Source organism: Haemaphysalis longicornis, unplaced genomic scaffold (assembly GCF_048455015.1).
Source record: "Haemaphysalis longicornis isolate Haplotype H1 unplaced genomic scaffold, Haemaphysalis longicornis Haplotype H1 scaffold_13, whole genome shotgun sequence".
Taxonomy (NCBI): Eukaryota; Metazoa; Arthropoda; class Arachnida; order Ixodida; family Ixodidae; genus Haemaphysalis; species Haemaphysalis longicornis.
In genome coordinates, this window is record NW_027526233.1 from 5,289,905 (window position 1) to 5,316,182 (window position 26,278).

General features: G+C 48.9%; 1 protein-coding gene across 1 annotated transcript in view; it reads right to left on the minus strand.

Moving 5' to 3' along the window:
• Positions 1-15,206: 15,206 nt before the first annotated feature.
• LOC144164214 (cholesterol 7-desaturase nvd-like) overlaps positions 15,207-26,278 on the minus strand; it is a 47,095-nt gene continuing 36,023 nt past the window's right edge. The window contains exons 4-7 of the mRNA XM_077694731.1: positions 24,399-24,587; positions 22,095-22,513; positions 16,622-16,795; positions 15,207-16,045 (exon numbers count right to left, since the gene is read on the minus strand). Coding sequence (XP_077550857.1) covers positions 15,881-16,045; positions 16,622-16,795; positions 22,095-22,513; positions 24,399-24,587 — 947 coding nt within the window. The 3' untranslated portion in view covers positions 15,207-15,880. The remainder of the gene's footprint in view (positions 16,046-16,621; positions 16,796-22,094; positions 22,514-24,398; positions 24,588-26,278) is intronic.

Here is a 26,278-nt window from a genome sequence, read left to right on the forward strand (position 1 = left end):
TTGTCGGGTCCTTCGTACGACTCGGGCACCGGGTACTGGCCCTTCTCTTCGTTTAGGTACCTCGCCTTCAGGTCTTCCAGGAGCCTGGAGCCGTCTCCCTTGTACGTGTTCAATACTTTGGTAAGGTTGCGATTGGTCGCAGTTTTGGTACTCAGCGGGTCGATTAAATGCCTCAAGAGACACCACGTCTTCCGCGCCGAGAGCTTGCCCTGCAGGCCGTCGCAAGTCTTCAGCCAATTTTCCCTGCATAGCTTGGCCGCGTGCTCGGCGATCTGTTTGTTCAAGACCGCAATGCGTTTGGCCAGCTTTCTGTTATGCCTCTGACGCTTCCACCACCGCGTTAACGAGTGCCGAGCCGCCCACATGTGGGTAAGTCTGGCGTCCACGTACGGTACCTGCGCCGTCGTTGCGATTTCCTGGGTGAATTTCTGGATGACCTGCTTCTGGTCCCTCGCCCATTCGGTGTAGGTTTGTTTTCTTTCGGCTTGTGCCGGCTCTTCCTCGGCTGCCGCGTCTTGTTCTTAGGTATACTTCCTCATCTTGTCCCAATCCGTGATCCGCGTCGTCCCCAGCACAGCCCGATATCGGGAGCCTCGGATCGTGATGCGGATCACACTGTGGTCAGACCCCAGGTCCGCTTCTTCGCTCCTCCAGGTGACGTCTAGCGTGCCCGATAACCACGACAGGTCTGGCGTAGTGTCCCTCGCGGCACTGTTGCCTCTTCTGGTGGGTACGTCCGGCTCGTTCAGGAGGGCCATCTCGTGATCCTCCATTGCCTTGGCCAATGATTTTCCTCTCTTGGACTGGAACTTATAGCCCCACGTTGTGTGAGGGGCGTTAAAGTCGCCGAGGATCAGGAGTGGCCTCGTCCCCGCCAACCCTTTCGCCTGGCTCACGATGCGGTCAAACTCGTACTGCCGTTGTGACGGCGGCAGTACGCGCTCATGACGAATAGATTGCCCGAGTTGCCAATTTCTCTTGCATGAATTTCGACCAGCGTGTGCTCGCACCCGCCCTGCGCCGTGACGTGTTGTGTTGCCGCCACGTTGCTGCGGACGAGCACCGCCGTTCCGTTCTCCGTGGGGTCTGTGTAAGTGACGTACCCCGGGAGTCGTGGTTTCCCGTTTGTTTCCTGTAGCGCTATTACATCTGGCTTGTTTTCTTGCCCGTCAATGTGTAAAAGTAGTTCCGCTTCTTTGTTGCGAATTCCGCGGCAGTTCCATTGGTAAATTACGGCGGTGTCTTCCCCGGTCTTCTTCCTGTGCTTCTTACTTGGCCTCTGCGTCATCCTCCTCGGATGTCTCGAGTCGACCGCGTCTTTTCGCGATCGCATCTTTGATTTTCTCGGCCCGTTCCTTTTTCAGGGACGCAAAACGGTTTGTGGCTACTTTTATTCCTTCGGCCCGCTCCTTTTTCAGGGACGCGAAACGGTTCCTCACCGACTTTGTGGCTACTTTTAGCGCTAGGCGCTCGTGCTTTACCGAGAGCGTGTGAAGCTGACTCTCGACAGCTCCGAGTCGGGCGTCCATTTTGCCTTGCCTTTCGTTAATTTGGGTGATCGCGGACAAAATGGCCGTAAGCTCTCCTCCTCGTGGGATCTGTGTCGTTGCCGTGGTCGCGGTCTTTGCGGCCGCCGCTTCCTCTCCGCTCGCGGGACCCTCTTCGGCGTCCATCGCCTCTTGATTGCTGGATGCACGTTGCGTGGACCCAGCCGCTCCCGCCGTCCGCCCTAGGGGGGGCGAGGGGGGATCCCTCCGCGCCACCTTGCGCAAGCCTCCGGCGTTGTTTGTCGCCGTGGTGTTGTTTTGGGGTCTTGCATTTACCGAGCTGCCGTTACTCGCCAGCGTTTCAATCTTGCTCATAAGCGCCCGTATTTGGGCATTCTGCTCCTGGATCTGAGCGTTTTGGCGCTCTATGATCCTCTTGAGCTCTGCCACTTGGCTACTGCCCTTTTGCAGACTCGATTGTGAGTTAAGGTGTTGGGAGGCGGGGAGGGGTGGGAATGCGGTGTCGCTGGTTCGAGCGACGAGAGACCTGTTGGTCCAGCCCACCTTTTTCTCGGCGATCCCTCGACGTCCGGTTGACTCGTTCCGGGACTTCGAACTAGCCCGGTAGCTCGAACTGTTCCGGTGTCTCGAACTGGCCCGGGGCCCCGAGGCGGCCTTGGATTTCGAACGGGACGTGGTCGGGGATCCGGATCTCCCGCTCGAGCAGGGGTTCACCGTCTCCCAGCGGCGGTTGCCGCCGCCGTTGCCACCCCTGGATCGTGACTTCGATCGGGAGCGACTCTGGCGGTCGTTTTCGCCGCTACTGTTGTTGCTGCTGCGGACCGGCCTCGCTTTCGGCAAAGTGTGGCGTAGGCAATGTATGACGGTTGTACGCTTTCCCCAATCCACAATTACTCTTTTCCCCTACCAGAGGCCGGCTGCTGGTAATAGTGAACTGTACCCAAGCAGCAGATGGAATTGCTTTCGCTTCTCAAAGTTGCGCTTGGGTGAAAATGCGACCTAAAGACCTCGTCTGACAAGCCCTCATCCACGATTGCCTATTTTTTCAAGGACATTCCTGACCTGCCTCCATTCTCGCATTTAAAAAAAAAGAAGGAAGCGGAGTTGAGAGAACATCAGGTCGCGCAAGCTTTTTGGCGGCAACGATGGCTCAGCACACCGACATATTCAGACTACTGAGCTCTTCTCACATCACATCGCTGGCACACGTGTTTATTTTGTTTTTCAAGGCCGCATCCACGCAAAGCATGATGAGCTCTGCCGTATAGGAAGTAATGAGGGTGCAGGGGTCACCCTCTTTGCCGAAATTTTATTTTCCTCGGAGTGGAAGAAATAATGGCACGCCAATCGTAATGACGACCGAGACTTGTTTTTCTCTTAATAGCGATGCAACAGGCTTAAAGGAGCCATGAAGACGAAATACAAGTTTGTGTTATCCGAGATATTTCGTGTTTCATAGTGCCCCCAGCGTTGCCCGAATGCAAACGATTCTGATGCGAAATTCTGATTTTCCCGCTAAGTCATGCGTTTTCGTGGTAAGCAATGACATCACAGGAACCGACCGCTCTGCAGCCGATCGGTAGCATTGTTCACGGTTAGTGAACCTAGATGGCGCCACCATGACGTGGAAAGCCGTTTCCTCCTGCCTTTGGTGTGTTTTTGACCGTATTTAAACGTGGCTAGTTTTTGTTCAGGGAGAAAATCGTTTCGTTAAACATAGTGCTCGCTCTACAAATATGGCCACGTAAGACACCGTTGCTTGCGTCAATCGGTCAGTGTCGTCTGAGACAACTCCAAAGCCCCGCAGTGCTGTGTAGTTAAACCAAGCATAGTGCGCGCAGCACCAACAGCAGTACGCATCAGTACTATGCTTACGCGTGCTTTCGTAACCTCCACTGTTTGTCCCATCATTCTTCCTGATATAAAAAGAATGTGCGCTAAATTTAAGAGCAAGTAGCTCGTTTGGTATAAGCTGATCAGCTCTGCCTAATTTTCGTTTGCTTTTGCCGGCCTCCGTCAATCGAAGAGCTGGCTGGTATGACATCAGAAATGTTCTCTGGCGGGAAATGAGCTAGTGGGTCGCACGGCCATTCCATTTTTCCCTAATTATATAGCTTATTTGAGCGAAGTTTGCGTTAAAAGTGGTGTCAGTATGATTCTAACGAGGCAACCTTTCGAATGAACCAAACTTGTGTTTTGTCTTTATGGTTCCTTTAAAGGGCTTCAACTCCTTTCATCGCAATTTGATGCGTCATCATCCAATATGTTCAGTTAGCGACGCAAAGACATTGTTAGCACCAATTAAAGAATGCTCCTTAAGAAAAAAAAGTAAAGGGATTAGATGGCTTGAAAAGCACGCTGACTACACACCGAAGTTTTTTAAAGGTCTTAATTGATTTTTAGTTGTTTAGAGTTTCATTTTTGTTAACTATTTCTTCTCCTGTTCTAAATCACCTTTCATATGGAACACCTTGCGTCAGCCCCGAGTTCGAAATTCGCTTCGCGATCCTCTTCCACATTACGCTTATAAATGCATTTGATCAATGTCCTACGCGTTCCACAACTGCTTGTTTCCTGAAACTACTGCCGGGCTACGGCCCGTGTTTCCGAACGCTTCGCGCTCCAACGTAACTGAAGCCTCTAGAACCGCTATAAGCACGCACGCAAACTAAAAGAAACGCACACCCACGAACACCTATCTGTATTTTACGCCTCGCGCTTTCAAAATACGCCGATAAATTCGCTTTGCCGCAAGGCGTTTTAGTATGACAAAACGAAAAATAAGGGAAATCAAAGTGTAGTACAAATCCGCTGTAAAACAATACAAATGATCTTGGCCTCAATTCTGCTTCATAACAAATTTTACGTGAGCTCTATGCATATTAAAAAAAAAAAGCTCTACGACAGGATTCGAAGCCATTAACGCCGATTGGAAGACAGGCACGCCCTGTTCACTACATTACGTCCCCTCCAATGATGATGGGGGCGATCAGTGGCTCTCCCTTTGAATCGGGGCTTCGGCTGTCAGCGACCGACCTGCCTTTGTGATTCCGCTTACTTGCCCTAGTCCAAGCTAACCTAATAGATTTGCTTCCTCCCCCGCATCTCCCCTTCACCGCTGTTTTAAACTCTCATTGCTCCCATCCCGCTTTTTTTCTCCCCCGCTATTATAAATTCTCATCCGCATGATTACTCCGCCTGCGTAGCCATCCCTTCCCTACTTTTTCTCCACCTCCATTCCAGTCGCCTCTTCGTCACCTCTATGGCCCTGAAGTTGAGGTTCCCCCTCGCCCCAAATCACAAAGGCTCCGCCAACGTCGTTTCCCCCTCACCCCGCGGTGGTCGTATCTCTGTGCAGCCCCTGACAATATGGCCCATAGTTTCCCGACCACTGCCGCAGCATGCGCATGATACATCCTGCTGCCTTTAGACACCCGTGTATGCCTGGGTTCTCAGGCACCCCGCCCGTGCTTCGAAGAGCAGTTCACTGCCTCTCGTACTGCCATAGAAACCTTCTTTCCTAATTTCTAGTTTCTCTGTCCTATAAGTCTCCGGAGTTTTTTTTTTTTTTTTTTTTTTTTTGCTTCCATTCTCTGCGCCCACTTCGTCGTCTCTGCTGCCTTTACCTGCATTTTAACTGTTGTGTAAACTTTCCATACCGCTTGTTCAGCTGTCTGGTCCTCCATCTCCACCACGTGTCCATGCTCCTCATATGGAGGTATACACCCTCGCGGCCCTTTTTTCGTCCTCCATGTCACGAAGTCGCTCCTGAAACTTTATCTTGCTCTGCGCCTCCCTCGCCTCGAAAGACGACCAGCCCATATCCCCCTGTGCCGTTTCGTTCGTAGTTTTGCTGTGGCCCCCTAGGGCCAATCTGCCTAGCGCACTCTGGTTTACCTCCAGGCGCTCTTGGGTCTCTGGCGCCCTGCACAGAACCGAATTTCCGATAGTTAATCCTGGTACCATGACCCCTTTCCAGACTCCCCTTCCCACGTCGTATTTGTTTTATCCCCAAGGTCTCTACGCTACATTATAGCCGCGTTCCGTCTTTCTTTCGTCTTAGGGTAGGTCTCATGCGCCTGCGTGTAATGTTCGCTGTCGTTCAGCCGTACTCCTAAATATTCATACCCTTTCACCCGTGGTATTTCTACTTGTTGCACTGATACTGCTTTGTGCTCGCGCCATCGTTAAAGACCAAGATTCCCGATTTTTCTCTGCTAAAGGATAGCCCTAGGTGCGTCGCTTCTTCACCGCATATATCCACCAAGCCCTGCATACTTATCCGGTTGTCCGCCATCAACAATATGTCGCCTGCATACATTAGTCCCGGAACCCGTTGTTCCATCACCTGCCCGTTTTTAATGTATGATAAGTCGAACCCCAGCGTATCGACTTCTAGCTTCCTTTCTCTCCCCGCCATGTAGATCATGAACAGCAGTGAAGAGAGAGGACATCCTTGTTTCAAACCCTTGCTGGTGTATACAGACCTATTGTATCTTAAGCCCGCCCACACTATTTGCACTTGGTTCTTCCAGTATAGCTCCCTGAGTAAGCTAATGAATTCTTCTCCCCCCCCCCCTCCCAAGTCCTCCAAAATACTCCATAGCTGCACCCTGTCTACATCATCATACGCCGCTTTAATTTCCAGAAAAGCTTACCACAAAGGTCGGTTTTGCATCATCGCCACCTCTATGCATTGGCCTACTACAGCTAAGTTGTCCTCCAGTATTCTGTCCTTTCGAAACCTGTTTTGAACTTCCCCTAATACCCTATGATCATCTACCCACTGCTCTAGTTCGAACTTCACGGCCTGCATTGCTAACCTGTACAGCACTGGCGTGGCGGTTACTGGCCTATACGAGCTCGGGTTAGTCCTGTCTCCTTTGCCCTTGTACACCGAGTTAATCCTGCTCATTTGTGATGTGGCCGGTATTGCCTTTTCTTCTATCCTTGTTGTGATGGCCTGTAGCAGCTTTCCCTTGCTCTTTGGTCCTAATTGGTTAATCAACTCCATCGGTATCCCATCCGGGCCTACCGCGGTATTTTCGGGGACCTTTTTCTTTGCTCTTTTCCATTTCAGCTTGTCCCCATTTTTCTCCAGACATTCCGGCCTACCCGTCGCCACATCTCTGTGTCGCTTCTTCCACGGCAGCGCCCCTAGCGGATTTCCGGATTTCTGGCTTAAGCTAGCCGGTGCCGCTTTTGCCACTATTGCAATTTTCTAGTTCACTGTAATGTCATCGAGGCTTTCGTGCTGGGATCCGAAGCGCCAAGAACCATTTTTTGGGCTGGTCGGGGTCTCTCTTTTTTATTATTCTGACGTGCATGTTGGCCAAAATATCCGTTTTTGTCGGCAGGACGAATGATATGTTCAATACCGCGTTCTTTACTTGTTCTTTAATCTTCCACTACACTATAAAAGGTTATGACAGGACTATTTTTAAGCGCACAGTTATGCTAACAAAAACGCGATCTGATCCGTGTGGTCATTTAAAAACGAACTACTTACCCTTTCTTAGATAAGAGAAAGATTGTTCAAACGCGACGCTTTCTCCAATGCAACTTGAGTCAAAGTCAAACCGCAAATACAAAATTCTCCGACCGTGTCGGAAAGGCACATTCCGGTAGACGTCGGTTTTATAACGTGAGTGGTCCATGTTTCATTCCTGACATGGGAAACGTTTTTTCTTTTCTTTTTTTAGGTGTGTCTTGGCGAAACTACTGCAAAAGTGAGGCGTATAAAGCTTTGCTTTAATAATACATACAAATAAACAAACGTGTCACACAGCAGCGGTGACAAATCTCCGAAAATAACATTTACTTTTGTAAAGGAACACGCAGACATCCTTTACGCAGACTCTTTTGGCATGTGTAAAATAGCCCTCGTTAAAGTTCTAGGTGATAGCGCCAGAAATCTTCTATAAAGTAATTGTTTTTGTTTGTTCTTTGTTCTCAAAAGGCTACACGAGCAGTTTTATAGCGGTATGGTAAATTTATGGATAGGAACGGGTGCCGTCGTCTCTGGACCGTTTTCACGCAGGTAACTTTTGTCCTTAAAGGAGCCATGAAGAGAAAACCAAGGTTTGTTTTATTCGAAAGATTAGGTGTTTCATAGTACCCCAAGCGCTTTCCCGGAAGCAAATGATGCTTTATTCACTGAGAAATAAGGCAATTTAAGCCAAAATTTTAAATCTCCCGCTAAAATTGAACATTCCGTGACGTGTACAATGGCGTCATAGAGCCGGTCCATGAAACAGATACTTAGTATGTCGACTCCATATAGCACCCACACGCGGGAGTCGATCGAGACGGCGGCCATTTTAAAAATACTAGTAAAACCTAGTGCACCCGCAGCCCTAGTCATGGAATCGCCTGATCCGGAGAACAAAACTCTCGCCGAGGAGCTTGGGCTTGCATTTAACAACCTCACACCACTAAAACGCTCAATGCTTCTAAGTGCACGAGCGGCAAGAGTTGTGAGATACGCGGTGGACGGGAAAGCGACCATTCCGCGATAGCCACAACAGACGAACGCTCTCGCCGTCGGCACCGCTGCTTCGTCAGCCCCGTCGCGACGGACGAATATAGACTGGTACGTATGTGCCGTATTTTGATTACGGTTAATAATAGTTCAATTTCAGTAGCAGTATCACTTATGCCAGTTGGCCGGTGTCGTGTATGGAAAGCCGTTCGCGCGAGCTCTCTGCTTCGACCAGAAAGATACGAGCGTGAATGCGCGGTGTTTACGGCATTTTTTTCCCCAAGGTCAGAGCGATTTGACGAAGTCGGCGACGAGCGCCAGCATGTCCCAGGAGTGAGCTAACGTAAGGGTCCCTGCCGTAATCACTTCCTTGGAAATGAAGCGAGCACACTCGTACTTCCTTTAGCTCTCTTTCTCCTCCGTTTGCAAAGTTCACAAAACGTAGCCACTTGCTTCGCCTAGGTTCGTCGTTGGGCAGCACATGAAAGGAGATCTCCTCACCGGCGGGGATGTCGCACTCCCTCGACGATTTGCCCGTACTACATGGGCATTTCAAAACGCAGCAACGAAATTTCATTGTAAAGTACTCGAACAAACTGAAGTTTTCAGTGGTTGTAAACTGGAAACGAGCTCGTAACGACAGCAGCAAGCCAACACCATTCGAAACTTACGCGACGACTGGCACTATCTCGTCGCTTCTTGCTGTTCCTTACTCCCCTCGTTTCTATTTTTACCTTTGCTGGTTGGCGATATGACGGCCAACCTCCTGTGAAGGGATTACGATACGAAGCAAGGTCGCGGCTGTGCGTGCTGGAACGGTTCGTTGGCCCCGAAGAGCCTCGAACCCGAAAATTCGTCTGCGCGACGGCGAGATGTCGAGCTCGGCCGGCGCTAGTTTCGTATGCATTGGCGCACACGCTTGCGTGTTCGTTCGGACCTTCAACCGTTTACTCCACCGTTCTTTGTCATAAAAAGAATGTGCAGTATGTTTCACGGGCATTTAGCTCGCTATGCAAACTGTAAGCCCTGCCTAACATGCGTTTGCTTTTGCCGGCCTCCGCCAATCGCAGAGCATTCCCAAGTGACATCACAGGTTCTGTTGCGGAAAATGAGCTGGTGGGTCGCATGGTCATTTCCTTTTTTCCTAATTATGTAGCTTATTTGAGCGAAGTTTGCGTTATAAGTGGTGTCGTTATGGTTCTAACGAGGCAATCTTTCGAATGAACCAAACTTGTGTTTTCTCTTCATGGCTCCTTTAAATAGCTCCCGCACCACCTTGAACAAATCACGGGCTGGCGTTACGACTGCACTCATTGGCAAGAAAACTGCAAACTATCGAAACAAAGGTATTACCACACGTCTCGCTCTGAAGGAACGACCACAGCGACCATGTTTCACGCAACTAAACCAGCGCGTTATCCCGCAACGACGTTCCTCGGTAAAATCCGCAAAACAGGGGTAACAAGGTTCGAACTAAGGCTGGTTTGTTCTGCACAATATGAAGAAAAACAGCGCTTAGACAGGGGCCATTTTTTTCCCTCTCAGCGCACATGTAGCATGCGGCGACTACAGTCTTTCTGTTATTTGTAGTGCATAAAAATCGCAAAAATGTTTGATGCAGTCTCGTATAGCAGATTTCGTAATGCGCGTTTTAGCACTGTGGCTGGATTTTTTCCATGCTTGTACCCAGCAGTAAACTGAAATCCCGCTAATGGCTCCTTGGATTGCTTACTTTGTAACTTCTGTAATTGGGACTAAAAAAAACTGAATGAAGTTAAATTGCAAAAGAATATTCACGGGTATAAATCAGGCTAATTTTAGAAAGTCCATTCTGATTAAGGTGGCAACAAAAGTCAGATACAGTAATACCTGTGCTACAGGGCCGTTTCTCAGGCCTTCCGTGGGGCATCGAACGGATTGTCTATCGAGTGGCACATTGTGCATATAGAGGGTGCACTTGTGAGTGAGTAGTCAACTGTCAATCGAAAGTTTCCGCGTAGCACGGGTATAAATCTCTCCCCCTACTCTTCCCCTGAAATGGGGCGCACAAGCGGAAAACTTTGATGAGAAGAGGTTTCACGAGAGCCCCGGTAGGTTCGCCAACGAGAGCTGTTGACACCACAAGCCCTGTTTGCAAGCAGGGATCTCAGTACCTTTCTCAAGAATACCTCCCATGTATTTCATGGCTGAGGCGTGGGCCTGTGCACTACACCAGCCGGTAGTCTACGAGGCGTAGAAGCACGGCGCCACAAAGAAACCTGCAAATTTTCCCACAGTGCTAGACACATATACGGCGATTTTAGAGCCCTATCTACAAATGTGGGCATCAGTTTTCACATCCAGACAGTTTGCGCTCGTGGGTAGCTTAGCCCGTCTTGGTCAGTGCTATGAAGGAAGTGACACACCCCGCCAGTGGATGCTTGCTTTTACCCGCTCAGTCCGCTCATGTGCGACAGAAGAGTATGCTTCTCAACCTGATATTTTTTGTTCCGTGTCAGCATCACCGGTTCCAGTAATGTGAATGAATGAATGAATTTATTGTCAAGAAAAAGGAAAGGAAAGACCACCAGCAGGCGTAAATTGTCACACCTAGGGGTGGACACCGGAACGCCTGCTGGTGTGGGGGTTGGGGCAGAGGATGACAGATTCATAGAGAGGAGAGACAGATGATAGAGGTGACACGTTTACAGAACAATTAAAAATTGGCCAATCGGATGCCCAGGCTGGAATCGACATAAAGCGAAGCAGTGGCCAGTGCGTTCTAGAATAGTAGAAACGAGAATTAACGTCAAAGATCCCCAAGTGGTCAAAATTAAAACGCAGCCCTCCCCTACGACGCACCTCATCGGCTCTGCAGCGTCGGCGCGTTAAACCTCATAATCAATCAGAAAAGAGAAATTGGAGATGTAGCTAGAAACTTCCAGCGACTCCATACCCCTTGCGAACGTGTGGTAAATCGCACCACCAGGTTTGCGGAAAACACGATGGCTAGCACTGTATTTACGAACTTTGTGCAACTTCGCGGCTCTGAAAGCTGCTGCTCTAGGGCAGAATTCTCAGTTTCTCCACTGCATGTCCGTTTCAGAGTGACTGTTTCGAGCGAGCCCTGATTGGTTGAAAGGAAACGATCAGGTGTGACGTAGCACTAGCAAGGCGAGGCGCCGGTTTCTGCCCACGTCATTGGTCAGAGGCCTTTCAAGTGCACCTACGTCTCGACTAAAACGGACGCAAAATGGGCGTTTCAGAAACGGACGAACTCAGAATTCTGTTTCTGTTGTCAACACGTTCGTTTCTTCCATTAAACTTCCGGAAGCAGCTTCAAGACTATTCCACAGGATTGGTGTTAACAATTCTGGTTAACAGGTACGTTATGCTTAAAATTCATATCAATTTAGACACGTAACAGCAAGTGTTGTATTTTCCTGTGTGGGGGTGCGTGATTGTGTGGGTAAAAAATTGTATGCAATCTCCAAAATTTATGCTCGCTCTATTTAACTGAGCAGGTACGTGCACCACAGCGGCAGGTAACTTCGTTGTCATGACTAATGCTTCGTGGGTCTCTTTTATGGGGGGACTTCGTTTGGGTCCTAATGATTTCATGTTTAATGTCTTGAATGTAGGCTATGAAGCCAACCTCAATCTACGCAAGCCTTTTGTCATTACGTAAAACAAAATGGGGCTTCGATAGTTTTCCACTCAGCTATGAATCGTGAAGGTGAACGAAGAGAAGCAATAAAATTTCTTAATGAAATTAATTGGTCCTCAAGGTGGCGTGGCACACAGCCGGCGCTGCAGGTGTAATCACTCGCCGGAATGGCACCGGCACTCTTGTCAAAACAAAAAAAAAGTTCGGTATGTGGCAAACGAGCTGATAATATAGTATAAAATTGCAATAGAAGTGGCCATCCGCGGTTATATTAAAAACGGTCATCATATGCTCAAATATCCTCCGCTATCGTAGGCCTATACGCCTTTAGGCAGCTGATCCGCTCAGCTTTGGCGGTGAGGCACTCGAAACAACGCCTTCGCCACCGGCCACCCAGTGCTTGACGTCCTCACACAATAGGTAGGCAATAGAGAGTTTTAGCAGACCGTCCGTCCAGTCATGTACGTTGTTACCGGGTTACCGGGACCCGTCTGCGCCTGCGCGCGCGGAAGGGCGAGCGAGGACGCGCGTACATGGCGAAGGCAGGCCCGCGGAACTAATCCCCCTTCTGCGACGAATGCACAAGTGCCCACACGGGTCCCGGTCAACCCGGTAACTCCGCAGACGACGGAACGGACGGACTGCTAAAACTCTCTAATATCGAGGTTCTGTCGTACGGCACCTCCGGGCTAGAAGCAATGAAAGCGATGCGGACTATTTTCAGGTCATTATATGTTATTAATTTTCGCTCGCTCAGCTATGTAAAGCGCTGTTTCAGGATCGGTCAGCAGTTAAGCGGCGATAAACGCAGTAAACGGAGAACATAAAACAAGGGTGTCCATGCTATCTTAAGCACAACACGGGTCATGGCAACTAAACGCAGGGATGCATTGGTGAATCCTTAAGCCAGAATTTTCAGTTTCGTGTGAGTGCGAATATTCGCACAGTTACGCATATCTACACCGCAGCACCACAGCCCCTTGTTTATTTATTTATTTATTTGTTTATTCAATTCGTGTGTCCCAGAAGCGGCAATTCCAATCTTCCATGCTACTGCGAAGACGGGATCGTCCATCGCTCTTGTTTCTTTCGAAGATATTACTCAATATTACCGGTCCAAACAGCAAAGCTACCCTCCCCCAAACCCTAGACTACAAAGCAATACCTTCCCTCACCCAGTCTGCCTTCATCGTATGTTCCCTATGCAATCCCCTGCCGAATGCAAATTCTGTTTACAACCCGTCCCTCTTCCTCACACCGTAATAGTGTGCAAGCACCACCACAACAACCTCCACCCTCTTCCGTTCCCTCTCCCCAACCCTGAGCTGTGGGAGAAAATGGGGGGGACCAGCAGCGATGTGAGCGTCCAGACACTCTTGGCCTCATCATCTGGATTCCCGGAATAGGGAACCATTCACACTTCCCAAGCTAAACGAAAAAACGTCTTTTCACTTCTACTACTCCCCTGTAGGTACGAGCCCGGTGCTTCCGGCGCAATGCATAGCGTTAATTCGACGCGGTCATAGGCCACGCCAGGTAACTAAACCAACCTACAAGACACAAGTCATCCTTATAACGATAGCAACATATCTTATCTAAGAAAGCATTTTTACAGCAAAAAAGCTGTCAAACATCGTTACTGTCTCTAGCGCTCGAATCTAGGTCATCAGTGCCATAACCTATATATCTTTGGCAACGCAGGCCGAACGACGGACTGCTTTTAGCAGTTGCTCAAGAGTACAGCGGGTGGGTTCAAAGTGAGCCAGTAGATAGAAGCAGGTTTGAATTAGTAGGTTTAGATGTGTTTTGTATCCATAAGGAGGCGGAATCTCGCGTCCCAAAGCCAGACTCATGCCCACACAGTAGCGCACACCCGCAGTGGTGTATGGGCCAACGCATATTTCCCCCATCATCACCCACCAAGCGCATGTACTGGCTGACGGTAGAGCCAGAGGCCAATGTCACCGAATGTGTTAAAAGGACCCTCCAACAATTTTTCAACTTTTTTTCAAAACCTTACATTTTTGCAGAACGTAGTCGACCGACACACCCAGTAATAGGTTAGGGAGTCGTAAAGTACCTCAGCCAAAAATGACTGCTCTATGCCCATCACATAACTCAGAAACTGGCTCAAAATATTTTTCTCCCTTTCCCGGTCTTGGCGTTCTTCGATAGCTGGAATTACGTCATTATAGAGGCGTACTGGCTATTGACCGGCTTTCCTGAGACGCAGCAATGAAAGCATTCAATAACCAAAAAAAAGAAAACCACAAAAGCAAAGCAGAAACGGAAGGCGTATCTGCCGCGACGAGCAAATAGCTTTCGCAGTGCTTCCAGACGCAAAGTAAAGAGTGAAAGCGTTTATCGGAAGTGTTTCAGAGTCTCTTTAATGTGGGTGGCGTAAACAGCAGTGACGTGATGCTAATTTTCACAGCAGTCATCGCCACTTAAAAATCGAAAACAGACATCGACACCTGCATGTATAGGCCCTTTGCAGGGCTTACGCAAGAACGACGCAACAGCGGACATCGTTAGTGAAGTTATGTATACATTCCAAAAACAACCAGGACTGAGCAACTTTGGATTTGCTTGCTACAAAGACACTATTCAGTATCCTACCACACGGTACAGACCGTGTTAGGATTTCATGGTGGCCACAAAGCGTTTACAATAACGCAATAAAGCATTGAATGGCCAATCAGGCGGTGAATTGGTTTTGGAACAGCTTTTCTGCAGGTCTCCACTTTCGCATAATTGGGATGGTGCATGATTTTTATTGAGGCCAGAGCTTGAAGAGACGTTGCAAGTTATACTGCAGGATGACATGCGTTCATTTTGTGGGTGCTCCATGGGGCACGTAATCGCAGGACGCAAATGATACCAGGTGACGCGACATTGAAATGGGGATGTAATGACGTGCAAAAAGTGTGAAGGTGTGAAAGCCTCTTCCTCCCACAATTATTGCGGAGTCGTGTCTGGAGAGTGTTCGCTTGAACGTGCAGCGGTGGCGCAGTGGCAAAAGGCCTTGCGTTGCTTAGCGCGAGTATATGAATTCGACCCGAGACGGGGCGGCCTAATTTGTCTGATGTAAGGGCAAAGCGAAAACCCCAGTGTGTCGCGATTTTGGCGCACGTTGAAGATCATCTCGGGGTGAAAATTAATTCGTAGCCCTCCACTACGGCGCGCCTCACAGCTCAGGGGTAGCTTCGGCGCGTAAAGCACCGTTTTGAAGTTAACGGTCCGCTTTAGTGAATGCCCTCCGCTGGACCGGGGGCGGTATTCTCGTGTTTTGTCCGTTTTGTGTCCGCTTCAATAATGTCCGTTTTGAGCAAGCCCTTATTGGCTAAAAGCGAACACCTGGATGTGACGCCATTCAAGCACGGTGGAGCTACGAGCGTTAGCTTCTCGGAGCAGGCAATTAGGAGCAGACGATTTTTCGTCGCCGTGTTGTTGGTTCACTGTTGGAACAATAAACACATAAAAGTTAGTTTAAAATAGGTATAGTCGTTTAAAATTTGTTTACAACAACAGTTACGCAAAAGTCAATCCAAAGCCTACCTCACAATACGTCACAATAAAACGGACAAACACGAGAATACCACCCAAGATTTCACTCTTGAGATCATGGGGGTGAGCACAAATGCATTCATCTCTTTTATTTCGCACCATAAAATATATGGCGCACATGTTTATGCTTTGGCGCAGCGTAAGCTTAAAACGAGCAAATCAAGACGCAATTAAACTATTACGCGCCACAGAAAATTGTAGAATTCGGGTGAAGATGGGGACTGGGAAGCAAAACCCGAATTTTTGTGCGATTCTTTTTGATAATCTCTAAAGAAGGTAGGAGGAAGGTTTATTTACAACATGTGGCTAAGGTGCAACACAACCCTTCGTGTAAATTTTTAATTGAAGGTTTTATCGTATCGAATGACACGCGTACTTTTAGCCGACCCTCGCATGAAAAGGCTCCTCACTGGCCAATATCTCCGCGTTACCAGAGCAGTCTTTTCCACTTGGGAGGCGTATTCACGCCAGCAGGGGTGTCACGTTGAGGCAGTGGTAGCCGTGCAGGAACCATTCGTCACTGGCTACAAACAGCCCTTCACGTCACCCGCAGGGGAAGCGCCACACATGGGGATGCGAATGAATACACACACACGAGTTCACCTATATCACAGAGGAACACCGAAAATGAAATTGGGGCTCGGGCGTTCCTTTGCTCTGGGCAGGGCACGTACACGGTCACCAGTCCAACGATTGCTCTCGTATCTCTTGCCACGTCGCGCTGCTGTTGCTGTAGAACTGGGAGTACCACTTCCGGTACGCTGCTATCGAGTGGTCCTCCTTGACGAGTGCAGGCCTCTTCACGAACGCCTTGAAGTTCCACACGGCGACGTCGCGGTCCACCTGCGGGGAGTGTGAGTCGTTGTCGAAAATGCAAGAGTAAAAAGCAATGCTCGCTAGGTTTGTCCTTGCTGAATCACGACCAAAATGATGCCATCCTTAAAGCTTGGCTAAACACAACTACATTCTGGCTTTTCTACTTCGTTCATCATTTCGGATCTCTGTTATTGCTAGGCTTTATGCAGGTAGATAGGGCTCCTCTGAAAGCCGTTCCATTGGGAACTATTACAACATGAAAATATGTATATTTATTCCCTTTGCTCCTTCAATAACGGGGAAATGGCAAGCCCTTATTAAATGACTAAGGAGTCTTGGGCACCCTCCTGGCGCCTCTGTATTCGAGTACGCAGGAGTAACATAGAAACCGAACGCCTGCTCTAATACATACTCTATTTTGTTTAATAGGACCTTTATAAGTTACCTTTGCTAACCTGCATTTGCCAGTGTTTGCTGAGCGAGAAGCAAGACAAATATTATCGACAAAGTGTCGAGTTCAGGCTGGAACCCGAAAGAACGCAAAAAAAAAAAAAAAACCTGAAGTCAGGTCTGGCTATACCTGAAGCGAGTGCTGAAACGTACCATGTTTCGCAGCGTCATTGTGTAGAACCAGCGGAGCAACCGGGAAACTCGTGTCTCGAAGTGGAGTGTGTGTACGACCCGGATGTCGAAGGGTCCCTCGGGCCTCAGAGACTGGATGGCGACGTAGTGGCCTGCGCTGCCCCACACGCTGATGGCAACAAGGGCTGGGCCGACCTTTAGAAAAAAAACAGACAAATTGCTATTACGTTCTTCTTCAGCCGATGACCACATCGAAGCTAGCATCTCATTGAACTTTATTTCCAATTCCATCATGATAGTTCGAAGAAAACTTGATTGATTGCAGAGTTTACGCGCCGACGCAACGCAGGCGACGAGGCCTGCCGTAGTGGAGGGCTCCGGATTAATTTTGACCACCTGGGAATCTTTAACGTGCGCCGAAATCTCGCACACACGGGCGTTTTTGCTTTTCGCCTCCATCAGAAAAGGGACCGCCGCGGCCGGGAATCGAACCCGCTACATCGTGCTCAGCAGCGCAATGGTTGAAAAAAAAACTGCTTGGACCCATACCCGAAGGCTAGTAATAGGGTCCAATGTTGCGATAGAAGGCATTGTAACAGGATACGTACAGAATACAAAATGCGAAAATATTGCGACTATAGAAAATATGATATACAGCAGAAGATTCGCCGTCGCAGCGACGAAGCTTTGTATTCCGCGCCGGCTATCATTGTGACAGTATCTGGTCGCTGGCCCGCGCTCGAAGCAATGGGCCGTATCGCCTCCTATATGTATAATTATTGCTGCGTGACCGCAGCGCTTCATTTTCTATCGCTGGCCAGACCTCCGCTACTTCGGTGATCTGGAGCATCGGTTGCCTCGGCAGCAGCCGCTTTCGAATTCCGCGCGGTTGGGAAAGCTCGGTTAAGGGCGGAGCCCCTGATTACGGCACGTGACCGAATCGGGCGGCCGCACCACTCCCACGGAGAAGCTGGCGATGCGTTTGGCATCGGAAAAAATTCGGGGAAGCTTGCACCCCCTCGCGAGACTTGAATGCGGAGGCGAGCATGCATTGCTGGACACATAGGTAAGTTTTAGTATCATTGTTTATTTGCATAGTTTCGGTGCTAGTAGTAATCCTCATATGCATCGAAGAGGTCATCGTCTTCGCAGCGAGTGGTGGATGCGAAGTCAGCATTGTTCCCACGAGCTTTTTATGATCGGCTCGAGGCAGCGTTGGTGGGATTTCCAAATAGTCTCGGGAAAAACGGGCACACTCGCAGCCATGTCTCCAATTATCCATAACGGCTTTTTGAGAATGCGGCGGAAACGGTGACCTCGCCCAAGTAGGGTGTAGCATTAGCGCTGGAGTTTATTTTGCGTGCGCGGTAGCTACAAAACACAGTTCTACGAAAGCCTCCATTTCAAATTAACCCCAAGAGCCAAAAACGTCGCCGACAGCGTAAAAAGGTATTGCCAGCACACGAGTATCGAACACAACACAGCGAAATTTGGCGCAGCTCTTAGTGGACGTACCAACCAACTGACCAAAGCTCCCCCCCCCCCCCCCTCCGCCGTTCCCGATATGCGCTGCGTACTTTATTAACGACAAAGCGGTAAATGGCCTATTAAACAGAAAACGCGCCGTCTGACATCGGTGTCTGTAGCAGCGAAACACCCCCTAAAATGGCAGATGGCGCACGGAATATTTTAAAGTTATTTAGTTCACAATGAAATGAAGTAAACTTGAGACGGCGTGGAATTGAAACCAGCGCTTCTAGGATGCGAGTTAAGCCCGCATCATCTGCGCCGCCCTGGCTGCATGGCTCGGTGAACCTGGTGCATGCCCTTAGGCTGTCGACTTCGAAACGTCGCTAGCCAGTAGCCGCAGCTTGACGTACATGCAGTTTGACGTTGCTTGCAACGCCGTTAGGCTGAATGTTTACGTAACAACATGTTAACGTTCCCCTCACACCTTCAAATTTCTAAACCGGCGTAATCACGCCGGTAAGGGCAAGAGCCTGACCCAAGTGTCCGTCTACGGGGGATGAGGCGGATTCTAAGCATTTGCTGTCGATGTGCCGGGCTCGGAGACCGCTCGAGACAGTGCATTTGGGGGGTAGTGTACGGTCGGAAAACCGGAGAACTACAGCCGCTGCGTTCAGGGCCACGCCTGTTGCTACTCTCTGCTGAAGTTGCATGACGGAAGCGGACTCCATGCTGTCGCATTAACGTTCCCCGGACCACCTTTCTTGTTTCCCTTACTATCATTGGTTTTCATATATTACTGCCTTGCTTGCTTCCCTGCCTCTCTTTGTTTTCCTCCCTTTGAGTTTCCTTTCATATGCCGCAAGGTAAAACACGAAAAAAAATATAATGGTGAATGTAGACATAACAACCTTGCAACTGAAGCGGATTGGCCAGAGACGATGACAGCTGCACCACAAGCTCACACCTGTTACGCCAGCGCACTGCCTATTCTGTGGACAATATTACATAATAATGTTCAGCTTTTATTTGTGGTCCAGACCACAGGGTTCTGTTCTGTTTTGAGATACTGATAAACGAGCCCCGCTCGTCGGCTTCCGTGGTGCAGTGGTAGTCTTGGCTTTTGGCGCTAACGCTCCGAGTTCAAGAACCAGCAGTAATGAAGTTGTTTTTATTTCTGTAAATTTCTTGCTGTAACCTGTTCTTTTTAGTCAATTCTTCGCATTATTTATGTGGATAAGTGTGGATTAGTATCATTGAGGTCACTTTAGACGAATAAGGATCAAGGATCGATATACTGAATAAACCTGAACATTTCATTGTGGTCTAGAATAAGTCTGCACATTTCCTGTGTTCGTCGTCGCCGTCGTCATCGTCATAGCCATCATCATCATCATAATAATAATTCCACTGGTCCACAGAATAGGCACTGCCTTACACCAATTGCCATTTAGCAGCGACGTCGGCATACCCGCCCACAGTTCTCTCACGCACAATCAAGAATGTTGGACAGTGGCGACGAGAGCTACCGCCAGAAACTACTGGCCGATTCACCCATTTCCACTCGTTAAGCGAGAACTCTGCGTGGGGCGTTATATTTTACAGCAACGCTTTTGCACCCACAGCTCATTACTACTGCTAAAGTGTCCTCGCTGCTTTTAAGTGCAATGCACTTCTTAAGCGACCCTGAACCTGCGTCCACCGGCGATGTCCGCGCACGTGGAGATGGGCGCGCGCAGCCTGGCCGCTGACATGGCACATACCCACGTGGGGGATTGGCCAGGAATCGGGCGTGAGAAGGGCTAATGCACCCGCTTAAAGGAGTACTGACACGAAATTTCAAAGCTGAGATCCGCTCTAGCAATCAAGTACAACGACAACACAAATAGGTGTCTGTGAATAAATGCATCTTTCTTTCTTTGTAGTTGTGTGTGTGTGTGTGTGTGATCTCTCTTTCGCGAACATTACCCAACCGCGCAAATTCAACTCGTGCATTCGCACTTTCACATTCTTCCCCTGGGGGAAATGCGGGGAATTTTTTTTTATTTGGGACGACATTTGCAATACCTTCCGCCTAGCTGCCGGCATGCACCGCTCAAATTCTTTCGATTTCATCTTTCCTTGAAACCGGTTCGAGTTTTTCCTACGCCATAGCATCCATTGAGTTCACATGGTTAGTTTGTAACTACGGTTGTCTTATTCGGTGTTGATGGCTGACGTAGGTTTTATAGTAGGCTACATGCCGCAAGACACGGCGCTTCACGCAGTTGGGTTATTCAGTGGACCGCATAGGGACTGGCTTCACAAAACAGTCTTCACAAAACCTGCCCTAGAAAATCGGAGTGCTCCGCGAAACTTCCGCGAAACGCATCCCTCAAACAGGGACAAAAAAACAAAAACGCGAGCCACATCTGCTTTTGAACGCGAGAATTTGAAACACGACATTTCGGGGCTAAAAGAGGAGTCCTTCCATAAGCACAGGATAGGAGTCCCCTTCTTTGCACAACGGTTTCGTTTGCATTTTTTCCTCCTTCCCGAGAATAGGACTGTTGCAGAGAATACCAAACAACTTACATAGCTAGCGTAGAAATCATCATCATCTAGGGACGAGAGAACACGCGTAGATGTCTCTATTTGTCAACTTACAAATTGCTACCACGACTGGTGGTTTTAGCAAATGGCATACGATTTTCAATGCATAATACAAGCCGTTTGTATAACTGACACTCTTGAGAGTTGGAGAGTTTGGTTTAGTCGCACACGCCTTTATCCTGATTTGCTGAAGCTATCCTAGGACTGTGAGAGCATGCAGTTACGTATTTTTAATGCGTAGCATTCTTTGCCGAGTACCCCCCCCCCTTCCCACTCCCAGAGAGGACCGTGTAACGCCCTGCATTTCCACAAAAATGCAGATATCGCGGAAGTTTCAAAAGTAATCGTTGTAATAACGTAAATGGACATAATTGGTTGGAAGAAATTTTGAAACACTAAAAATTAAGAACAATATTAACGAATTACTCAAAATGGCAAAACGTATAACACATGGAATTACCACAATAGAGCAGATTTCGCTAAAGCTCACTTCTAATGGTTATAATAGCGTAAATGGAGATAATTGGTCGGGCAGGATTTAGAAAAACAAAAAAATTTAGCTTGAAAAAACTCACACTCAAGACAAGCGGTATAAGAATGCTACGCATTAGTAGATAATTATGAGTTTCTGCAGACTTTTTTCAGTGGGGAATGCGGAGTCAGCTGCAAAGCAAACGCGAACAAGAATTGCAAAAGATGAAAGTAGGAAGAACATGTAAACGTAGTGAAATTAATTCGTGTTGATAGAATGGTGCCCTGGTATACGGCACAACATGTGCCGTATACATCAAATCCCTTCCTTATTCAGCAAAGTTCAGAAACACATTAATTTTCGCCAATGGTTGTCAAAAATACAGATTAAAAATGTCCTGTTAGAGCAGTTAATTTCATATAGCTAAAATTTACCGAAACAAAAAATAAATTGCTGCAGCAAAATTGTAGATATCTATGCTGAAGTAAGTCTCTGTTTCGGGTGTATTTTGTTGTTCGTTCACTCCTTGCACTGCACGAAAAAACACACGAGTGTTTTGATACCATATCCTGTGTGAAAATTTGGTTCTGTTTTTTTTTGTGCAAAGTAGTCGCACATTGAGCGTTCGAGGAGCACGACTGCAAATGTACTCTCTGTAGCCTTTTTTTAATTTTGTACACTCGACTGCAAGTGTGCAGTATAATGTACTGTGCCCGCACACTGCCTGCCACCGGAGCAGGGGCCCTAGTGAGGCTCCGAGCCTTTAGCCTCTGCTCCCCTTTCTGTACGTCCATGTCCATGTTCATCATCCATATTCATGTCGATGTTCATCATGTCCATGTTCATCATGTCCATGTTTCATTTGGGACTCACCTTACATGTACCTGAGTAATGTTTAACTTTGCATTACACAAAACACATAACCAAGGCACGTAAAATCAAATGGACTCCATCATATAGTACCTGGCGTGCCTCGATGTGATGTCGGAGAAAGTTGGGGGTCCAGCTGCCGATCGAGATGGACGACTCGATGGTCACCATGGCCTCATGCTTGTCGGGCGTCCAGGTGGCCTCCCAGTGGTGCTGGAAAAGGCGACCTTTCCAGCAATGGCCCAGGTTCTGCTCGAACTCGGCACCGTCGACGAAGCTGCTCGCCTTGTGGATCTGGTTGAAGTGACCCAAGTCGGCGCCATTCTCTGCTATGTCTTGAATGTGACAGTGAACCAAGTGCTCAAATCGTCCCGTGGGCTGCACTTCCAGGGTTTTCCCCAAAAGCTGTGGGATTTCCCAATCCGGTTCCTCCCCGTCCACGTGGAACCACACAAACACAAGGCCGAGAAGCTCTTTGGTGATCCACGCTTTGGCCTTGACAAATGAAGGAGCTGCAAGGAGCGCGCAAAAAACTGATACCGAGAAGAGAACAAGTAGCCAGTAGAAATCTATTGCGCTAGCAGTTATAGTGTCATTTCGCAAAAACCCCGCCTTGTTGGCCGTGTGGAGCCTCAGGGAAAGCGGAAAGAATGACAGAGTAGTCACGAGGCCAGAGGGAATGGAGGTATGGGAAAGGGAGGAAAGAAGGAAGGAAAGGGTAGGTGAAGGGAACCGTCAGCATAAAAGTGTGACACATTCGAAATCGCTCGGCTAGGGCAGACCTCCTTTCATCAATGAAAATGACGGCCTGTCATTTTTTTCCTCTTTACCCGATGAAACTGTTAAATAAAGTGGTATTGGCAAAAAAATTTTTTTCAGCGTGGACCTGAATATATTGCACTGTAGTGTCGAAGTTGGCTCCCGCAATCCAAGAAAGTAACGGCAATAAGATGAGCCTGTTTCCGGCGTGTCCAAAGATTTGTGAGCACGTTCATCTAACACGGCTGATTCCTTCGAGAAGGGGGCAAAATGGCGTTTTAAGTGCGGAGTACCTTAGGACCTCACAATGTCCATCCGCGTCCGTGTGCATAGCATTTACAGTCACCAAAAATTAACACAGGCACCGGCAGGATTCCAGCCTGTGTCTGGTAGACCAGACACCGGCAGGATTCCAGCCTGTGTCTGGTAGACCAGACACCGGCAGGATTCCAGCCTGTGTGTGGTAGACCAGACAGAGTTAGTATCAGTCGTCTTGATTGATTGATTGTAGCGTTTTAACGCGCCGACGCAACGCAGGCGATGAGGCGCGCCGTAGTGGAGGGCTCCGGATTAATTTTGACCACCTGGGGATCTTTATCGTGCGCCGAAATCTCGTACACACGGGCGTTTTTGCTTTTCGCCTCCATCAGAAAAGCGGCCGCCGCGGCCGGGAATCGAACCCGCGACCTCGTGTGTGTGTCAGTCGTCTTACCCATTGGGCTACGACCGTGAGTTAGTATCCGAGAGTCAAACCTTACTCCCTCGCTTGTAACGGTGCGGAGTACCTTGGGACCTCCTAATGTCCGTCCGCGTCCATCCATGCGCACACCACCGGATTTGCGCCCCGACCGTCATTTGATTTGAGCCGTGAGTTGCAGTTTCATTTAGGGAATAATCAAGGCGCAACTCACGACTCAAATCGAATGACGGTCGGAGCGCAAATCGGATGTCACTCGGGGCGCAACTTGGATGTCATTTCGAATCCCCGTACTACGCCCCCTCGCTATCATCCACGGATGCTGCCATTTTTTTTTTCTTTTTTTGAAGAATCGTCGCAGGAATAATATCGGGAAGTTCTTGAAATGAGATTGGTCGACATGTGCAGGTATGAAGCATTTGAAATCAGTTAACGCTTGGTCTAAGTAAGAACGTACGACGGTAATTATCTGAGCTGCTGTGAGGTAATCTCTTTAAAAACCACAAAAACAACACGTTCATCAACTCACTATTGGCTGGTAGTTTACAGCATACCTCTCTGCAATGCATACATGCCAATGCTAGTGACAGTGTGGCCAAAATACTATAATTGATGGGACTGACAGACACAAAGCCGTGACATATTTTTAAGAATGACAAGACGATGCTTTTTTCCCTGGGGACGAATAACATGCTGACTCTTAGCACTGGCAAATGAGGCTTTTAGTGGCATTCTTGTTGCACAGCGAAAAAACCTCGTTGCTTCGCGTACATTTCACAAAGCTTCCGCGAAACCTTTCAATGAAAAGGTTGTGACCAGTTACGAATGGGTAGGGCAGCTTGAGCGAGAGGAAATAAAAATATTGAAATAAGGCAGACCGAAGCTCTGAAGTGCCAGGAAGGAATTTCGGGGGATAAAATCTCCGTCGCAGCTCCGCTTACCCTTGGCAGAGTATGGCACGTGAGTGCAAGAGCCGTCTTTGCAGTCGAACCTCCACCCGTGGAAGGGGCACTCGATGCAGTCCCCAACGACGCGCCCCATGACGCCCAAGTGGGCGCCCAGGTGCGGACAATAGGCGTCGTAGACCCGTGCCGTCCCATCTTCACTCCGAATTGCCACGAGGTCATGCCCTAAATGAATAGGGATGTAAATTAATGGTACGAAGATCTGAGGGCACCAAGCATGTTGTTCCCATGCAAAAGTGTATGCGAGTAAGCTGGCCCAGTAATAAAAGCCGGGTCATCTCTGTGAGCGCCACGTGGTTTCTTGCTCGCTTGTAATAGGGTCAAACAGAGTCTACTTTGAGCCGAGGCAGTGTTTGCTCACAAACACAGTGACTGATTACACAAAAAAAAATGCAATTTCCATCGGCCCTAAGCTGAGGGCAATGGGTCATTTAAACGAAATCAAAAACGCATATACAACTGCAGTACAGGCATTCAGTTAGTCCTGAATATGACCCATGTACCCTTTATTGATAGCTAAAAAAAATCGCCCCTATCTATTCGCTTCGCTGGAAATGTCGTCGAAAGACTATATTCTTTTGCCGTCCCTGCCACGTAACTGCTTCTCCGCTCTTATGTCAGTCAAAGCAATTCAATTTTCCCGCTTTCTCACTGCTCGCGCGCCATTTGTTCGAACAACGCGCCTGTTTTTCTTTTCTTTCTTGTTCTGCATGGAAAGCTTTTGTTCTGTTCTTTTTGCTTGCTTTCATCTCGTCGTTCTGCACCATCTTGAACGCGTTGGTTTTTCAATTCGTTATCGCAAAAAGAAACCCCGCCCGTATTAATTAAAGGAGCACGGGTACTCCCGGTTATGTTCGTACGTTTGGCTAAAATGTGCCTGAGGGTTCCTTTGTGGTAAAGAATGTGGGCGTGTATGAGGGATACCGGCAGTTTCAGTGGTTTGATATGGTCCTGCCTCTATATAATTTACGGTCTGGTATTCTGATATGGAGGCCCATTGGCGTTGTTAGGAATCGGCCAGCGCCACGTGTTTTCCCGCATCAGCGACCACGTGGGAATCGACCATGTGCGCCCGCGTGTCGGTGAATCGTACTTTCGTGTCTCGACATGCCGGGTCAGTCACCTCGCTTTGCAACGCGCCTCTGGCGGCTGCCAGCAGCACGCCCAGGCATGCTTCATGACGTTCGCCACACCCTTCAGGCACCTGCGCGTCGGTGAGTCCCGCCTTGACCTCCCCGGCTCAGACGTTTCGCTATCGGCGCGATCAGCAGTTGATAGGGCGACCCCAGCACCTTTCAAGGACACTCTCCCCCCCCCCCCCCCTCTCGGACGCCATGTGGGACGAACCCATGAATGACTCACGAACTATGGACAGAGGGTGTGTGTCTGTGATTTCGTGGCGTGTTACTCTTGGGGGCGTTTTTTGGGTATAAATAGAAGCAGCACAAACGCTGAAAATCACTCCTGCCTGAGCAGCGAATCCATGCGGTCGCTCTGCTCGTGTCCTGTATTGTAACCTCGCCCGTCAGGGCATTGTATGTTTCTTTGGCTTCGGCTCACCTCTCGCTATGAAGTAAACAGTTACGTTACCCTACTGCTCTGGACTTCTTCACGGCTGCAACACCGGCTGGCCGCTCGCACCATACACGCTACCCATCGTATGTTGGAGGCCACGGAGAAAGGATCGGGTGCCCCCGCCCGGTCGCAACAGCGTTTAAGCTTGGTGAATGGCAACGTTTCATCGTGCATTTTTCGTAGTGTTACGAATGGGCCAGCGCCGCAGTACTTCCACGCATCACTCCTCGGCTGTGCGGCGAAGCCACTCGTGCTCCTTCGAAAACAGGCGCAATCGTGTC